Source organism: Brachyhypopomus gauderio, unplaced genomic scaffold, assembly GCF_052324685.1.
Source record: "Brachyhypopomus gauderio isolate BG-103 unplaced genomic scaffold, BGAUD_0.2 sc92, whole genome shotgun sequence".
NCBI lineage: Eukaryota > Metazoa > Chordata > Actinopteri > Gymnotiformes > Hypopomidae > Brachyhypopomus > Brachyhypopomus gauderio.
In genome coordinates, this window is record NW_027506913.1 from 325,336 (window position 1) to 343,492 (window position 18,157).

Here is an 18,157-nt window from a genome sequence, read left to right on the forward strand (position 1 = left end):
GATACAGATTTTTAATCTTTAATCAGATTTTTTTATCAAGACTCCCAGCAAACAGTGAACGTCCCGGGGACGTTCGCGGACGTTCTTATTAGAGGTTTTTTATAACGTTCGCGATAGGACGTTCCTAGGCCATAACGGACGTTCCCAGCAGGTCCCCTCGAAGTCCTGGCGGAACGTTCCCAAAGATACATTCACAGGACGTTCGGTGACGTCCCCGTATAGTCGTTGAAATAACGTTATTTTTGATACATTTAGAGAACGTTTGAGAACGTCCGGACGTGGTCCCGCGACCGTTGTCATGGTGCGTGTGTGAAAGGCAGTCAGCTGATTTAGAGTTTTACTCACTAGAGGATTAGCAAGCGGGAACATAAACGCACGAGCCGTCTTCTCGCGACGTAGGAACGTTAGCTAACATGAATATTCTGACAGAAGCCGTTATTTTAAATTCAAGGTGAGTCACCTACATTTGATTAAAATATGGTTAGCTAGTAAATACATATCTTAGTAAATTTATCTTCTGAGCTAATGTATGAGGTGATTTTAATAAACCCTCAGCTAACCCCTCTGGATAATCATAAAACCCGATCAGCAAAATCAAACAGTTGTACCAAAAACAGATGCCCATCTGTGGCTGGACATTATTTCTATATGGTCATGGCTAGAGCTAAATTATCACTACGCTACGCTACCAAATGATAAAGTTATATGAATCACTGCATTAAGACTTCAATAGTAAGTAACGTTAACTGATGTTGATGGTCTCAGCCACAGATAACAGCCGACGATAGCATTCGCTATAAGTAGCTAGCCACATTAACAAGTTAATGCCAACTATAGCTACCTAGCTGGGTTAGCATTGATTTGAGTAGCTGATGTTCTTCAAGCAAAACGTTCAAATTACTTCATTTATCGAACGCTTTAATATAACTAGAGGTCACAAAATTAAATGTTAACAAACGTGTATCTTTGTCTATTTTAGGCTTCACCCCAAGAAACGTGTGAAAAGGAGGCTTGAAACGGCATTCAAAATGCGCACATCAGACACTTTTTTCGCATTTCAAATAAAAAATAATAAACTTGTTTACAGCCTATCACTTCTTGTGTGTTCATTTTTATTCCATATGCAATACCCGGATTTACTAAATCAATAAAATCTAAGTTGTTTTAGAAGTAACATAAGAAGTAGACCTAAACAATTTAACACATAAGAGACGTTTAAAGGACGTTCCTTAAACGTCCGCTCATTGTCCTCTGGATGTTTCCAGGTGGTCCTACAAACGTCCTTTGTAACGTCCACTGAACGTCCCCTGAAACATTTTGGCGACCCTACAAAAAAACGTCCAGAGGACGTTCGCAGTGTTGGTTCGCGGGACGTCCTCGGGACGTTTTTTTGTTAGCTGGGACTCCGCTTGTTAATGGTGGTTATTGTTTTTCGTTTTGAAGAATTCCTTATATGCCCCGGGTTTCCATCCAAACCTTTCGAAAAAATAATGCGCAATTTCCAAGTTTCGGCAGAAAAAATGCGAATTAAGCCTTGTTTCTATTCATTACAGTTATGCGAATAAACTTTAGATCACGTGAGAGGACGCCAAACAATAGTGGTTTTTACATCCATCTGGCACTTACGCATTTTTGCACGTTGAGGTTTTGAAACATTTTTTTCTTTTTCTTTTCTATACATGGAGAAGTTAAATTCAATTAATTTTTGCTCTCTCCAGAATTGTTTTTGTATGCATTTGCCGTCTTTACATCGCGATCATGTACAGAACCACATGACTTGAGGCATGATACGTCATCGTTTATGCGAAAAACCCTTTTCCATCCAGTTTTTCCGAATTTTGGGGATGCGAAATTTTCCACCTCCTCCTAGCGTAAAAATCTTTTTGCGATATTTGGGACTTTTTTCGAATTTTGGTCTTTTTCCATCCAGCTTTTTTCATGCGCATTTTCAAAATGCGCAAAAACTCGGTGGATGGAAAACCCGTGGCCAGAGAAAAATCACATAATCCATCCAAAGGGGATGTAAAGGGAAATGAGTGTTCCCCATGCTTGTTTTTAACTGAGGGGGTAGCATTTTCTCACACCCCCTCAAATCAAGCCCTGAATATAGTTCTGGCTTTTAAAATATAACTAAACATGTGCTCATACACACAGCACACAAGCCATATCCGTCTAGAACCGGTCCAGAAGTTTTATGCACTTGTTAAATTAAGTCAGAAACAGAAACGAGAAGGTTCCACCGAGATTTGAACTCGGATCGCTGGATTCAGAGTCCAGAGTGCTAACCATTACACCATGGAACCTACAAGTTAAACATTCAAAAATACATGTAATAGACAACAACCATCTGATCTTTATGTCAAAGTGCTTATCTACCAGCGTTTTCATATTTAATAAAGAATTAATGACAACATTGAATAGGATATATATGTTAACCTATGTCTAATCATTATATGGAATTACATGATTTAGATATAGAAAAAAAATAGGTCACATTGTACATGAATAGGACATATAAATTTATAGATCATACCTTTCTCTGCGTTATTCTGCAGTTTACTTTGAGTGCACTGAGAATTAAAGTATTACAAACGGACATTGAAACACCCCCTTTCCCCTTAAACAAGTTTCCTTCAGTCGCCCTATGCACAACCCTGGCTGACAGCAGAACTCGGTGGACGGTGCTGTCCGTGGCGTCGCGCGCAGAGTCGCGCTTCACCTCGCGCGAGCACCAGCTCCACTTCCTTCCTCCGAGGGGGATTGTGAGACAGGTAGGCTTGTCTGGAAGATACACGACATTTACCTTTAGCCAAACGAGGTTGTGTCGTTTTAACTATAACAGGTACACGTCCCACGTCACTTATTATCAATGTCTCTATAAATGGATACCTGTTTACTGTCAACGAAACGACCACGGCGTAATTTAGCAGTTAGCTTAGCGTCGCCAGCTAGCGCAGTCTTAGCTCTTTTAGCTGTCTACCTGTGTAGCTAGCCAAGATAATAACAACGGGAAGGGTCGGAAACACAGGTTATGTCCCAATCACAAGCTTCATTGGCTAGCTATATATAACTATATGTATATATATAATTATAGTTACATGTCATATGTTCCAGGTTTACTTGCTGAATGTAGCTGGTTAGCCTGTTAGCTAACCTAGCTGGTTTGTTATGTACACGTAGGCGAAACCAGCTAAACCAGATAACACGTTACGTAGCGCCTTGCGCCTGGTGAACCGTAAATACTTCATCGTGTGCTCTTTTGTGGTGTTTTGTTGTGACTCCCCTTTGGTGAGTTACTGGATTAACTGTGTTTAGGTTTGGTCACCAACATGGCTTTATTGGTTGTTAACAGGCCCCTGTGAGACACTGTGAAGCCTCGGGCTGTCGTGATGTCGGAGCCCAAGGCGCCCGCTCCAGCACCAGGAGACACTTATAAAGGCTGGCTTTTCAAATGGACGAATTACATCAAGGGATACCAAAGGCGATGGTTCGTCTTGAGCAACGGTTTACTGTCTTACTACAGGTAAGTCCATCTGTTTCCACATGACCTCTAACACATGATCGCTTACCGATCCGTAAATGGGTAAACGGCGACCACGGCCATGAGGTTTGCTGTCGGGTTTGTCAAGTTGAATCGTAGCATTCACAGCCGTGATCTCGTACAAGCGGGACACAGTACACAAACGTAAGCCTTACACAACGTTGTCCATTGCCAAATATGTGAGAGTGGTGGTGTTCATTTGCTAAGGTGGAGTCGCATCTGTGTTGAGCAACGCTGCGAGGGATTTTTTTTTTGGAAACGCACGTGTTTGCGCTCTTGGCTGTGAGGGCACGTATGGTTGGTATGTCGAAGTGCTTAATGCCTCGTATAGGTGACATTTTTATTGACATTGTTTGTCAGTGAAACAATGTTGTTGTAAGATGATGCTAGTTTGCCCGAGGAGAAGCTGTAGGCTGTTCTGATGGACAAGTGTCATTCCCCTCCACCCGTCTCTGTCAATTATTAATGCGGTGGGTCTGTTTGCGTGTAAGGACACTATGCCCAGCAGGCCACAAATGGTATGATGATCTTTTTTATGTGAGCATTTTCACCTAATTATGCCGTAGATTACTTTGGTAGATCTCCTGCCAAGTACGACTATGCTAATGGAAAGAGATTCTGTATCATAGTAGTTTTGCAAAATACAGCAGTACAGGAAGTGCTGGGCCAATTATTCATATATAATTGGTTGTTGCATGTTATTTTTGAATTTATGAGCCTTGAAGGTGGCTGGTATAGTGGGTTTAACAAGCAAACTCCTCCTACATGATGTGTGTTTGGAGTCATAAGACTATCTTAAGGGTGGGTGTGGAGGAAATGATTATCAATGTTCAGGAAGATCCCAGGGTCTCGTTCGGCTTTCATTACATCAGTCTCTTAGCCCGTGGTCAGCACTGCAAACTAATTGAGGCACTCAGCGTTGCTTTTTCAACAGTCAGCACTGTAGTGTGACATGTAAGAAGTGTCTTGTGTATGTGTGTCTATGTATGTGCACGTGTGTGCGGGCAGCTGTGTGTGTGCCTGCCTGCCTGCATGTGCTTGAGGGACAAGGAGACACGTGCGGACATGCAGGCAGGCAGACAGACAAATGGAGTTGTTTTCCAGAGACGGATTAATCCTGATTTCGGATGTAATGGTGGTGCTAGTGTTGAGTCACTACTGTAAGTCTTTTCAGCAAAATCTGGGAAAATGGTGATTTAATGTGATGGTGATGCTGTTTAGGAGCGATTAGAGTGGAGGAAAGAATAAGACGACACTTTGGCCTAGTAAAAATGAAATGTTGACCTAGTCACTGTAGTAGAAATGCCTGTGGTCATATCTAATTATAGTATAAGACTGCATGAGAGAAACTTTTTAATTTAATCGTTTGACTTCCAATTACATCCTCTGTAAATTGGCTGGATGTAACGAATTGGATTCATTGTTTAGCCAGAAGGTCAGTCACACACCTACAGGGTGTCTCATACCTTCAGTGAAAGGTTTTCAGATTGTCGTGATTTGTGGCATCTGGATTGGACGTGCATTTTGAGTTTAGGGGCCTGCTCCTGAAAAGAATTTGCTATATTTCAGCTTCATGTCCGAGGTTCGTTCAACGCCACACGTGGGATCTACATAAACCCTTTGACACCTGACGTGAGCATTATTACACGGGTCATCACGTGTCACTTCGGCTGCCCCCTCGATACGCTCTCCGGCACGGCCCCCAGTACAGTTTTGTCAGCATTTGTTGATGGTCCAAACATCCCAAGTGTTTAGTCCAAACAGAAGAGGCTGCATCATGTGAGCTGATGTGAGGATGATCGAGGGAGATACGCACAGATCTCCTCCTGAGCGGCGGGCCCTGCATGCTCTACAGCCAAATCCTGCTGACGGCAGCTTGGCTTTCGTGTGGATCAGATTTATGCTTGACAGATTTATCTGAACCTTTTACATTTACTGCTGTTCACAAAAGCCTGCCAAGAATTTCTTTTTCTTTGATGTTCTGCTGTAAGACCAATTTCCATGCTGTGTATCTCTGTAATCGGCCATGTCAGTAACATCAGCCCTTTGATGATTGAAGGAATGATGACATGATTTGGAAATCTCTCTCTCTCTCCCTCTTTCTCTCAGGACCCAGGCGGAGATGGGCCACACTTGCCGCGGCACCATCAACCTGGCCACGGCCAACATCGCTGTGGAGGACTCGTGCAACTTCGTGATCTCCAATGGTGGCGCGCAGACGTACCACCTGAAGGCCAGCTCGGAGGTGGAGCGCCAGCGCTGGATCACGGCACTGGAGCTGGCCAAGGCCAAGGCCGTGCGCATCCAGGCGGAGTCAGGTGGGTGTCGGGGACCCCTGTTAGTGGAGGGGGAGAGAGCAGTCACTTAGACAGAGAGAGAAGAGAAAACTGTCTGTCTGCATCTGTCTGTCTCTATCTGCCTGTCTCTCTCTATCTCAGACGATTCCGGGGACGAGTGTCCCACCACCCCTCCAGCGGCCGGCCAGGGCTCACGCAACTCCGAGGTGCAGTCCACACTTCGCACGCTGGGGAGCAAAGTGGAGGACCTCAGCACCTGCAACGACCTCATCGCCAAGCACGGCTCCGCCCTCCAAAGGTCAGCTGCCACAGCCAGAACTCTTTTCCTGCTCTTTCCCACTCCTGTTTCCCCAAGCCTCTGGCCCGGTTCGATCAACTGCGCCACCTCGGACGCCTCAACGGCTGTCTGTGCACCTTTTCCTCTCAGGTCCTTGTCCGAGCTGGAGGGCATCAAGCCAGGCGGGGAGACAAGTGATAAGATTCGGCAGGTCACTGAGAGGGCCACGCTCTTCCGCATCACTTCCAATGCCATGATCAACGTAAGCCACACGCAGTACGGCAGACTGGGGACACAGACGGCCACTCTCATTTCTGATCGCAAAAAATGTTCCTCTCTAGTCAACTTGAAGGCACTTTACAGCTGTGCAGACGTGTCCTACGCAACAGTCCCTGGCGGTTATGTTAGCTTATTTTGTGCTGGGCTCAAACACGCATCACTCACACCAGGTTTCCCAGTCTTTATGTAGGAAGCACTTTGCTATATTTTAACTTTTCCTATATTAGCTGTCATTTCCTAAAAGGAGTCCAGAGCATTGCTAGTGTGTGCAATAGTGAGGGACAGCCTGCAGGTAACTGTGACACCTCCCACGTGCGCTCTTTCTCACACACACACATACACTAGTATTCACTCTCCGTCCCCTGGGGTCCAGGCTTGCCGGGACTTCCTGGCGTTGGCGCAGGCGCACAGCAAGCGCTGGCAGAAGGCGCTGCAGGTGGAGCGTGAGCAGCGTGTGCGGCTGGAGGAGACCCTGGAGCAACTGGCCAAGCAGCACAACCACCTGGAGAGGGCCTTCCGTGGGGCCACCGTGCTGGCCGCACCGCCCAGCAACCCCGCCGCCGACAGCAAAGGTGCACACGCACGCCTCACACATGCACACACACACCCCCCACCTGCGCGCATGCCTCAACATGCACACAGGAGTACTAGTTTATTGACTACTGCACAGACCGATGTCAGTAATAATTGAGTGGACCCAGAGACGGACTTCCTCTGTTTGTTCAGGCAAAACATGGAGAACGGAAGCACGAAGTAAAAAATCAATCTGTGACTCTTGGCCTACGTACATATACTGCAGGTTGTCACCGTGTGCGGGTCCCCAGGTTATCCCACACGCGCATATATGTATATGCACTAATACACAAGGTTTCCAGAGAAACAGCTGAGCAAGCAAAGTGATGAAGGACGTCCTGTTTCTCTGGAAGCCGTGTGTGCTTCACTGCAGTAGCTCTACATCTCTTATTACAGTTCATTGCAGTTATTCCCAGGAATCCTTCTCTCTCTCTCTTGCTCTCTCTCTCGCTCTCTCTCTCTCTCGCTCTCTCTCTCTCTCTCGCTCTCTCTCTCATACACACGCACACACACAAGTATGCACGTATGAGTGGTATAACATCCTGTACTTTGCAATAACAGACATGACATTATTCATATATATATATAATATATATATATATAATAAAATCACCTGTCCCTCCAGGGGCAGGGTCAGGAAAGGGCGATGCCAGCGACGATGAGGAGAATGAGTTCTTTGATGCATGTGAAGAAGTGCAGGAGTTCATCACGGTCCCAGCGGACCCAAAGTATCACAGGTCTTTATGCTCACCCCACCCCCCTCGCTCCTTGTCCACCCCTCCTCACCCCATGTATGTCTCCCACCCCCTTGCCCCATGTCTGTCACCACTGCTCCATGCCCCCTCCTTGGCCTGTGTCTGTTCCCCCCAGAATACCCCTCACCACGTGTCCGTCTCTGCCCCGCATGCACTCTGACTTCGCATCCATTCACTGCTTTGTCTCCTGTCAGTGTGGACTAGACCTAAGTGTTTGGCCTCTGCTTCTCCATCCCCTTTTCCCCCCATATTCCCTTTCTCTCAATCTCTCTATCTATCCCTCTCTCCTTTGCCGTTTTTCTCAGGAGGTCTGGCAGCAACATCAGTGGAATCAGCAGTGAGTTGGGAATGGATGACGGGACAACATCGGTAAGGAGCCAATGTCTCCCTGCATGTGTGTACATGCTCATCTTAAAAATGTGAACTCTAACCTTGAACATCAAATGTCAAACACTCTCTTAGTCTAATGTCAGTTTATATATTCATTAATAAAGTACATAGTTGTGCACATAGTTTAACACAACCCAATTCAATAACACTTACCATAAAGTATAAAAATATGCATTTTTGTTTGACAAAGTCCCTACATCCTTTTGATTTATCCTGTACTGTGGGAAGACGAATCAACCCCTATAAAAATGGAAAAATATTTTGCTTCTCCTGCCCACTTCTGTCTTCCTCTGCTGCCAGTGGTCATTGTTTGACCTCCTTCTCTTTTAAAACAGACCCCATCTCCCTCCCAGGCTCCTACCTGAGGAGTGGCATACCTCCCTATTTCTAAGTAAAATCTCATATCATCTGCTTCCCAACTGGTCTTTTGTAGCTGGACGAGCAGTCTTTGGCATCCAATCCTGAGTCTCCTCAGTCCCAGGAGCTGGAACCTGTGAGGAAGAGGCGGAGCCGAATCCCGGACAAGCCCAACTATTCGCTCAACCTTTGGAGCATCATGAAGAACTGCATTGGCAAAGAGCTCTCCAAAATCCCTATGCCTGTGAGTCTGCCACCCGGGCAGTTAAGAACTTCTGGTCATTTCTAGCTCTTTCATTTGTGAATCTCCCTGATGTCTTTTGCGTGTGTGTCTCTCTCTCTCTCCTCTCTTGTCCCCTCCCACGAGCAGGTGAACTTCAATGAGCCCATCTCCATGCTGCAGCGCCTGTCCGAGGACTTGGAGTACTCGGAGCTGCTCGACCGCGCCGCCAAGTGCCAGAGCTCTCTGGAGCAGCTGTGCTATGTGGCGGCCTTCACCATCTCCTCCTACTCCACTACGGTGCACCGCACGGGCAAGCCCTTCAACCCGCTGCTGGGGGAAACCTTCGAGCTGGACCGGCTGCAGGAGAGCGGCTACCGCTCACTCTGTGAGCAGGTAACTGGCCATGGGGGAGAAGGTCGGAGGGGAAGGGTTCACCGGGGCTGACCAAGATGCTGTTTCCGTTCTAAAGATCTGGCCAGTTTTAGCCTGAAATGGGGCAGGGTGTTGGACAAAGACGTGCATTATAAAGTCATGGTTCTTGTAAGTGTAGTGTTTCCTCGACAAACAACAAGCTTGTCTCGGGGTTGTGCTGCCTAGTGTCCCAAGTTTGCAGCTTGTCCCTCTTCTCTCGCCATAGGTTAGTCATCACCCCCCAGCCGCGGCCCATCACGCAATCTCCGTGCGGGGCTGGACCCTGAGACAGGAGATCACTGTGGCCAGCAAGTTCAGGGGCAAATACCTCTCCATCATGCCTCTCGGTATGTGCGTGCGTGTGCGGACATTTACACCAATGCGAAAGCGTGATGCATTGACATTTTCAATTATTAATCAGTTAGAAAGACAGGAACCAAGCATCTGGCACAAAAACATTTCTTTTTCTGTAAAAAAAGTAATTAGAAAAACATCCTTTGCCTCTCCAGGTTCAATTCACTGTATATTTGAGAAGAGTAACAATCACTACAGCTGGAAGAAAGTGACCACCACGGTGCACAACATCATAGTGGGCAAGCTGTGGATCGACCAGGTAAGAGCCTGCCACATGTCTTGCTGCTACACCCCTGTTTCTCCCTCAAGGTGGAAACCAGCATTGTTACTCTGTGAAACGCCTCAAGCGACGCCTTGTCTGGCCAGCAGAGGGCAGTATAAGGCATATAATGCCGCAACGGTTTGAAACGCTGCTATTTGTTTTTATAGAGTCTTTATTGCCAAATAGTGCTCAGCGAGGAGCTATAAAAGTGCTATCTGATTCAAGGTTTTCTTTTTTCCTGTGTGTGTTCTGAGGGTTTGGTTTGTTTTGTTTTATGATGCTATTAAGTGATCTGTAAAGGATGTCATATTCCTAAGCCTAGTGTTAATGCCTGACATGTGAGCTGGTCTGGTAATTTGTCTTTGTTCAGTCAGGGGAGATCGACGTCATCAACCACAGAACGGGCGATCGCTGTCACCTCAAATTCGCTCCCTACAGCTACTTCTCCAGAGACGTGGCCAGAAAGGTGAGTGCCCTCCAATAAGACACTCCTCTCGCAACACTTCTCCTTCTCTATGCCTGTCTCTCCACCTCTTTAATCCTCTCTCTCTCCCTTCCTCCCTCCCTCGCTCCTGTGTGCTGCAGGTGACGGGTGTGGTGACAGACAAGGACGGCAAGGCGCACTATGTGCTGTCGGGCACGTGGGACGAGAAGATGGAGTGCTCACGCGTCATGCAGAGCAGCCGGGGGGGAGAGGATGGTGCAGACGGGCGCCAGAAGACCGTTTACCAGACGCTCAAACCCCGTGAACTGTGGAGGAAGAACCCACTGCCGTAAGATCCCCAGTGTTTCCCTCTGTCCCTCCCTGCATCTCACCCTCCCTATGTGATGTCAACTAGTGCCACAGGAAGACGTTTCTTCATCCATAAGTATGAACTGCTGTAGTATTTTACTGTTTACAAGACACATGGTGTCTCTGCATTGTCTCCACAATTTCACATGATATAGTTATGATTTATAACAGACCACCGGAAAAATTACTACCCGAACCCATCATACAGTAAACGTCCCCGTAAAAAGCCGACGTTGACTGGATGATCTTTTGCCTAACAGCATTAAAATGTCACACAAGCAAGTCCTCAACACCCACTTAGCTGACCAGCAAATGTATTGAAAAAGTACATTTGTGGTTTGTTTGGAGTGAGTATGGTGGCAAACTTTTTGCAGAGTACAAGTTGGTTGAGCAGGATCTCAGAATATCACAAACGTGTGTCATAAGAAATGCAAATTTAGGTACTTTGAGAGGAAGAAACTATAAACAAATATAGACTGAGGAGAGAGAAATCTGCTCTGCTGGGATTTTACAAGTAATACTGAAGTCTTTACCTCAACATGGCCGTGAAGTTCTTGGCTTGGTGAAAGAACTTCATAAACATTTTTATGTACAGTACAGCACTGGTCTCACGACTGGGGTTAGCCAGAGGGTCTTTAATATGTATGGACTCATTTACATGTCGATTTTTGATTGGCTTACATCAATGGCATAGGATTAATTTAGCAGAGGGATCCGTTGACATGGTTGCGCTAATTATCATGGTAAATTTGGAACAGAAGTAAAATATTATGTGAGACACATGGTGTAATGTGGTTGACATGGTTCAGTCCGACCCATTTGTGTGAATCAAATACTGTTGAACACTTAAAACATTGAGGATATATAGAAACTAGCTAACCGAGGCTGTTTTTGGTAATGGTACTGAATGGTACAGGAAGAATATTTAATTTTGTTCTGTGTCAGGTGAGAAACTACTGGAAATGGCACAATTAAACCCTGAAGCGTTTCCTTTTTTTTTTTACTTACGGCGAGCGTTGCTGCTGCAGTGCTGTGTCTGACACATGTACGGGGTAAAAGGTTACTTTAACACAAGAGCATTTCTGGATCTGTTAAGAATATGGTGATTTTGCAGGCATGTTTATAAATTCTTTTATATGTTTATTCCACTCCTGCAGGGATGGTGCGGAGACCATGTACTACTTCTCGGCGCTGGCGCTGACCCTGAATGAGCCGGAGGAGGGCGTGGCGCCCACGGACAGCCGGCGACGGCCGGACCAGCGGCTGATGGAGCAGGGCATGTGGGATGAGGCAAACGGCGAGAAGCAGCGTCTGGAGGAGAAGCAGCGAAGCGTGAGGCGTGAGCGGGAGCGTGAGGCCGTCCGCCTCGCCTCCACCTCTGAGGACGGTAAGAGGGAGCGGGGTCAGTGAGGTGGTGGAGTTTGCTGTGCAAGTGTGGAGGTTTAGAATAGGGTTAGGCTTCAAGGGCTGCTCGGCCAGACCCAGGTATATAAAGATGCCATTCATCCTCGGCCTGGCAGACTAGGCCTAACACACAGAACTGCAGAACAAGCCCCGACTGTGCTCGTTTTGCTTTGTGTCTGTGTGTCTGGCTGTCTGTGTGTGTGTCTGGCTGTCTGTCTGTGTGTGTGTCTGGCTGTCTGTGTCTGGCTGTCTGTGTCTGGCTGTCTGTGTCTGGCTGTGTGTGTGTGTGTGTGTGTGTGTGTGTGTGTGTGTGTGTGTGTGTGTGTGTGTGTGTGTGTGTGTGTGTGTGTGTGTAATCATATCAGAATATTATGCCCTCCTACCCATGCTCGGATGACCCTAGTGAGACGGCATGGCATGGACGTGATTAGGTGGCGGGATGTCAGGGGGCGCTAGTGTCCACTCCTGCAACAGAACGTCCCTAGGTCGTCAGGCGACTTAGCAGGACAAGGAATCCCCCCCCCCCCCCCCCCCCCCCCCCCCCCCCCCCCCCCAAAAGCCAGTGTTATGCTCCTGAGACCACTCATGCACCATCCTTGTGTATGGGGGCATTAACCGAGTTATGTTAGCACTTGCCGGAGTAGTCGTTCCCCTGTGGCATCAGTGACCCTTAGGACGCCGCTGTTATGCTGCCGGGCGGCGTTTGATGTGCGAAACGGCCGTTCTCAGTACGGCTGCACTGCGGTGGAGATGGTACCAGTCTTCACCCGGTACCCAGTCATCAGGCTCTTCTGGATGTCGGTTCAGTACAGCTGACTAGTACAGTCACTTGTATATTAATGCACGTAGAGTCCGTAATGTCCCGGGCCAAGATCATTACAAACCAGGGTGGAAAATAATATTTTGATATGACTCGATGTCTGTCTCTCTGTCTCTGTCTCTCTCTGTCTCTCTCTCTCTCTCTCTCTCTCTCTCTCATCATATATATATATATATATATATATATATATATATATATATATATATATATATATATATATATATATATATATATATATATATAAATGATATGATGAAAGAGTGATTTTATATATATATAATGAAAGAGATATATATTACATACATGTATATGATGTGCACATATACATGGGTGGATGTGCGTACGAGGTTTCCTGTGGCGTTTTTCCTCGTGTCCGTTTCTCCCGTTCACTCTCCTCTCCGTGTGTCTTCCTCTCAAGCTGTCATTGAGGACTTCATAACTGACTCGCCTCTAAAAAGCAAGTACTCCTCTTCCTCAGTCTTGCCCTCCTCTTCCTCAGTCATGACCTCCCCTTCCTGTGCCTGGCGTGCGTGGTAACGGGGGAGGAGTCCTCCTCCAGATTTCTGTTCTTAGGTTTATTGTAGGCTCTTGTCCTAATCTTCTTTTGGTTTGGATTCCCCTTTTCTTTTCCCCCACCCCCTTTCCATTTCTGGCCTCATGTGGTCTTCAACCCCTTCCTCAGCCAATGGTGTCACTGCTTGTGAAGCACATTCCTCTCTTGGGGCCCCTCCCTCTCTCCCTCTGCCCCTTTTCCTGCCTGCCTCTCCTCCTGTGGAGTGGATAAAAACTGCCCCTGCCCGATCCCCACAGTACTGCTGGGCCTTGTCAGTATAAATCCCCTTGGTCTGCTTTTTGTTATATTTGTTGATCTGTACTCATTTGTTCAGTATGCAAGCACACACACATCTTATCTCTCCACAAGACGACAACCCTCCACTTTAACCATGTGGAATTTTTTTACACAAGCTGGTTGATTATGGAATGACTACAGAGATCAAGGATATTGCTCACACCTGTTGATATCATCACCGACCTCATTTTGTCCTGCAGTGAAGCTGCCAGTGCCTCTCTCGCTGCCTGTCCTCTCTAATCCCCATGACCTCTCCACGACACCTGCGTATTCCCTTGCCAACTTTGTCAGCTGCTTTCCCGTTTTCCCCAGAACAACGTCTGCCATTCCACCCGCACTCCAGGTGTCCGTCTTCCTACTTCCTGACTGCTCTGTCTCTGCCGTTGTTTATTTGAGTTTTCACCGGGGAAACTGCTTGGCTTACAATCATCTTTCTCAAGCAAGTAGCATCGACACTCACAAAGTGTTTTACACGCAGAGGACCCAGCTGGTCAAGGAAATCAATCCTAAACATCCTTGCTTAATGGTGTATTGTGCATTTTTGTGGTCTTGTTAGAACGGGTCTTCAGAGGTCTGTGTGTATACACACACAAGTATATATACTCCCATACACATTTTTACCCCTAGTTAGCTATATATTTGCCCTTTAAAGTGTTATATGTTCCTGTGTTGGCAAACGCTCGTGACGACCTGCACTATACATGTCATAACCCATGTAATGCATGTTTGTAGTGTTCGTTTTCATTTTGCATGCACACTCAACATGGACAACCATCTCCTCACTGTCTGCTCATTGTTCTTGCTTTAGTGGAGGACATGGAAGGTCCCTACGAAGCTCACACCAAAAGCAAGTACCATGCTCCCCAGAGCTGCCCCTGCCCCTCTCTCTGAGCCCCACAAACCCCCCCCCCCCCCCCCCGCTTCTCACTCCTTGTTTGTCCTACTCCTGGTAGCATCTGTCTGGACTCTTGTGCTCTGTTGACTAGGTTACAAAATTATTAGCGCTTGAACTTTTAGATGGGTTGGTTTACATTTCAAATGGCTTTGGATTAAGAGGTTATGGTAATAATTGTTTAACCTGAATTGACCTCATGTATGTATGTATGTGTGTATCTTATCAGATTTGCAGTTAAATATTACTGCACATATGTAACCATACAATTTCTGGCAAATCTTGCTTGAACGTTTTCACTTTTCCCACGCATCTCTGTTTGTGGAGATCCTCTTCAATTAATGTGGGTCTTAATTCGACGGGTCTTGTTTTGTCTCACGTTTTCAAGCAGGTGTCCCCCAGGACAACTACAAGTCCATGTGGTTCGAACGGCAGGAGGACCCCATGACGGGAGAGCCCACGCACATCTACAAGGGGGGTTACTGGGAGGCCAAGGAGCAAGGCCACTGGGACGACTGCCCTGACATCTTCTGATCCAAACATTCATGCACATCTCCATCGGCGAACTACCCTCACCTCACCCCTCCTGAGAAAAAACAAAACAAAATACACAAATGCAGAGAACTGCCACACCTACTCCCCCCCCCCACACCCTGGCTGCTCGGCCGTTCGCTTCCTGTCTTGCCCTCTGTCGAGTTCCTCTACCCTCCATAAGCAGATGAAAGGCGGCAAGCAGCAGGTGGGCATCGTAGACCAAAGCACGCCCCACCCCTCTCCCTCTCACCACCCTCTTCCCCTCCCTCGTTCTCTTGACTCCTTGCAGTCATCTTTTTCTTTTTGGTTTTATTTCATTTTTTTGTCCCATAAGGGAAATGGTGCACTTTCGCTCTTGTGTTCTTCAGCGGTGGACGGGTAGAGGTGCCGCACCCTTTGCCATTTTGCGCCTATGCTAAACCCCACACCCATTCCAAATCTGCCCCGCCCCCTCCCGCCTCAGCCTTGCACCCAACACGTCTTCCACAGGGTGCGGACTTCACCCAGGTCTCTCGTGCTTCTTTCAGTCACAGACAGAGTGCTGTGTTCATATTTTGACTTCTTGCCAATGCATGGGCAGTGCCCAGAAGCACTGACTGTCTTGTCCACACTGGTCTCAGATCAGGGCAAAGGCAGGCCAACCCCATGAATCTTAGCTCCCAAGGCTTGGCTAGTGCAAAACTGCAAGTCCCAGACCTGCACTTGTTGTCCACGGTGGCCTGGAAAAGCATATTAAAAAAATAAATAATGTGTGTGTAATTTAGCCAGAAGGACAATGAAGGATATTACCAGAAAATACTTTGAAGACATCTGAATAATGACATTATAAGAAATTTTTTTTTTTTGGAGTTCGGAGTAATGGGTGTATGATTTCTGCACTTCAGGAATAGTAATGTCGTATCACCCATTAACTTTCCATGAGCAGTACTAGTGTAGGAGTGCAATTTGCACTAATGGTGTAATCCACAGTTCTGAAAATAAATAGTGCCTGTCTGTGACGGTGTCCCTCACAGCGGAGACGCCCATGTCCCGCAGTCCCGTCATCTATATAGAACACTATGGGGCGTTCCCTTGACCCGATGACCTCCTGGCTCCTGGCCAGGAGGAGGCCGTTGGAATCCTGATCTGGCGGAAGTGCGAACACGCAAAAGGCCATGCGAGGCCGAGAGGGGACTCTTGAATTAAAAAAAGAATAATAATTACAAATGTGTGTGCAAGTGTATGTGTGTATGTGTTCACGAGTGACGTTTGAGACTTTTATTGTACATCCTCTCAGAAGGGGGAAGAAAAATTACATTTTATTTTCAAGTGTACTTATTGGGGGAGAAAAGAATCAAGCGTAATAAAGCAACACACACAAAATGCAAACAGCAAATATTTGTGTATATATCAAATAATGATGTAATATTAATAACTATCATTCTGGTGGGAAGTATTCAGTAAGCACTCACAGTGATGTTACATGTAATGAATTTTGAGAGATAGTGTGATTAGTAATTTTTGATTTTCTCATGTTTAAGGGGAATCCATCAATATTTTCCACACTCATTCAGTTAAAGTTTAATTATTTTTATTCCCCATCTAAAAATAAAGCAAAAAAAATGAATTAACATGGATACATACTAATGGAATATTATTTTTTTGTTTATGTAACCCTCAACATTTGTCTCTTATTTCATTACCTTATAATTTTGTCTTTGTCTTGCTATCCTGTGAGAGTTCTTCACCTGCATTTTAGTTTTTCATTTAAGTTTTTTTTTTTTTTTTGTTCGGTCTTGGTCTTTGTGTCACAGAACAGGCGGAGTGCAGTGACGCTGCAGGATGATGTCATAATAAAATTGGATTGGAAAAGAACACAACTCCACTCACCGCTGTCCTGAATCCATTGCTCCGCCCCGCTTGGATAACGCCAAAGCTTACCTTTAAATCATTGCGACTGTTTTTGGTGTGCTCTGTTTCCTTTGGCTTCTTGATTTGTCTTCATGAAATGGCCAAGCTTATTTTGTCCTGGAAAACTTTGTACTTGGCATGCCGTTAAAACGGTGAGGCCTTTGTTGTCAATGCCAGTAGCTCTGCCAACCAACATCTGGAAAATAGATAGGTTCACGTATCCTGGCCTTCACACATTTCCACGGGATCTCTGCATCCTGTCCAACAGGACAAGGCTCCACCCAACCTGTTTGTCTGTTTTCCTTGTCATGTAATGTCAGCTCTCAACAGCATGAAAATTAAAATAGAGGAATATGGTCACCTGGAAAACCAATCAATAAGAAAATAAACAAAAATAGATAAAAAACAGCACAACTGTGAGTGCTTGTGGCCAGCACCTCAATTGTTCTGCCTTAATTAAACTTTGTATTTCAAGGGCTTGCTATTGCAGAGATTAGATTAGGGGTTTGCAGCATTTTCCATACATACATTAGATCGCCTTCACTCTCTTCAAACTAACTCACTTTCGGCCATGCTGCACTAGGTTATTCTGAGCGTAGCTTACATGCGTTTACCAGCATGAGAGGTGTTTAGGGGACATATGTAAATTGTAGCTGCAGAAAATATCCTGGGTTACTCTCCTTCAAGCTTCACAGATTACCTGCTAAACTGTGGTCTCACACTCCTCCTTTGCATGAATAAACACTATTGAGGGCACCAGTGCACAAGAATTTTAACACCATGGCCATGCCTCCCACTCCTCATAATTGCCCCTTGGGGACACCTTGGATGTGATGAGGCCTGACTTGTTCATGCTGTCCATTTTTCTTTCTCGCCATCTTTCTACCGCTTGGTTCTCATTTTCACATGTTCATGTTCTCGTATCAAACGTGTGGGGGAAATACTCTTCATTAAACTAAAAAATTAAAATCTTACATTTTCATGTGTTCAGTTGCATCACAACAAAGCTTTACAGAGAAAGTGTAACAGGACCTGACAATCAGTCTGTAAACAGATCATCTAACCATTTGTTTAATAAACTTCAAATAAGCTATGTAGGACAGTAATGGAGGTGCAACAGGTGGCTCGCAACACCAATCAGTAGCCACCAGAGGGAGGCCAAGAGTCGAGCTAATCAGGGTTCATTAGCTTGAGCTTCTTCGGGTGGACTCACCCAAGGTAATTTTTGAGAAGTCTTGGTGTGCGCTAACAACAG

The 18,157-nt window shown here is 46.1% G+C and overlaps 1 protein-coding gene and 1 non-coding gene across 9 annotated transcripts; one reads left to right on the forward strand and one right to left on the reverse strand.

The window, feature by feature from the left end:
- Window positions 1-2,231: 2,231 nt before the first annotated feature.
- trnaq-cug (transfer RNA glutamine (anticodon CUG)) lies at window positions 2,232-2,303 on the reverse strand. The gene has a single exon. It is a non-coding gene; the product is annotated as a tRNA-Gln (tRNA).
- A 310-nt stretch (window positions 2,304-2,613) lies between these two features.
- On the forward strand, window positions 2,614-17,876 carry osbp (oxysterol binding protein). 8 transcript variants are annotated; one of them, XM_076992269.1, is made up of 18 exons: window positions 2,614-2,771; window positions 3,353-3,523; window positions 5,651-5,859; window positions 5,980-6,136; window positions 6,266-6,377; window positions 6,768-6,966; window positions 7,593-7,704; window positions 8,028-8,091; window positions 8,546-8,713; window positions 8,840-9,085; window positions 9,330-9,450; window positions 9,613-9,716; window positions 10,090-10,185; window positions 10,305-10,492; window positions 11,670-11,899; window positions 13,155-13,193; window positions 14,395-14,433; window positions 14,870-17,876. In XM_076992269.1, exons 2-18 carry the CDS (start codon window positions 3,390-3,392, stop codon window positions 15,010-15,012), a joined length of 2,361 nt encoding a protein of 786 aa, XP_076848384.1. In that variant the 5' UTR covers window positions 2,614-2,771; window positions 3,353-3,389; the 3' UTR covers window positions 15,013-17,876. The 8 variants fall into 8 exon arrangements, with proteins under 8 accessions (XP_076848384.1, XP_076848386.1, XP_076848388.1 ...); XM_076992271.1 differs by having other exon boundaries at window positions 8,031-8,091; XM_076992270.1 differs by having other exon boundaries at window positions 2,698-2,842.
- The last annotated feature ends 281 nt before the right edge of the window (window positions 17,877-18,157 follow it).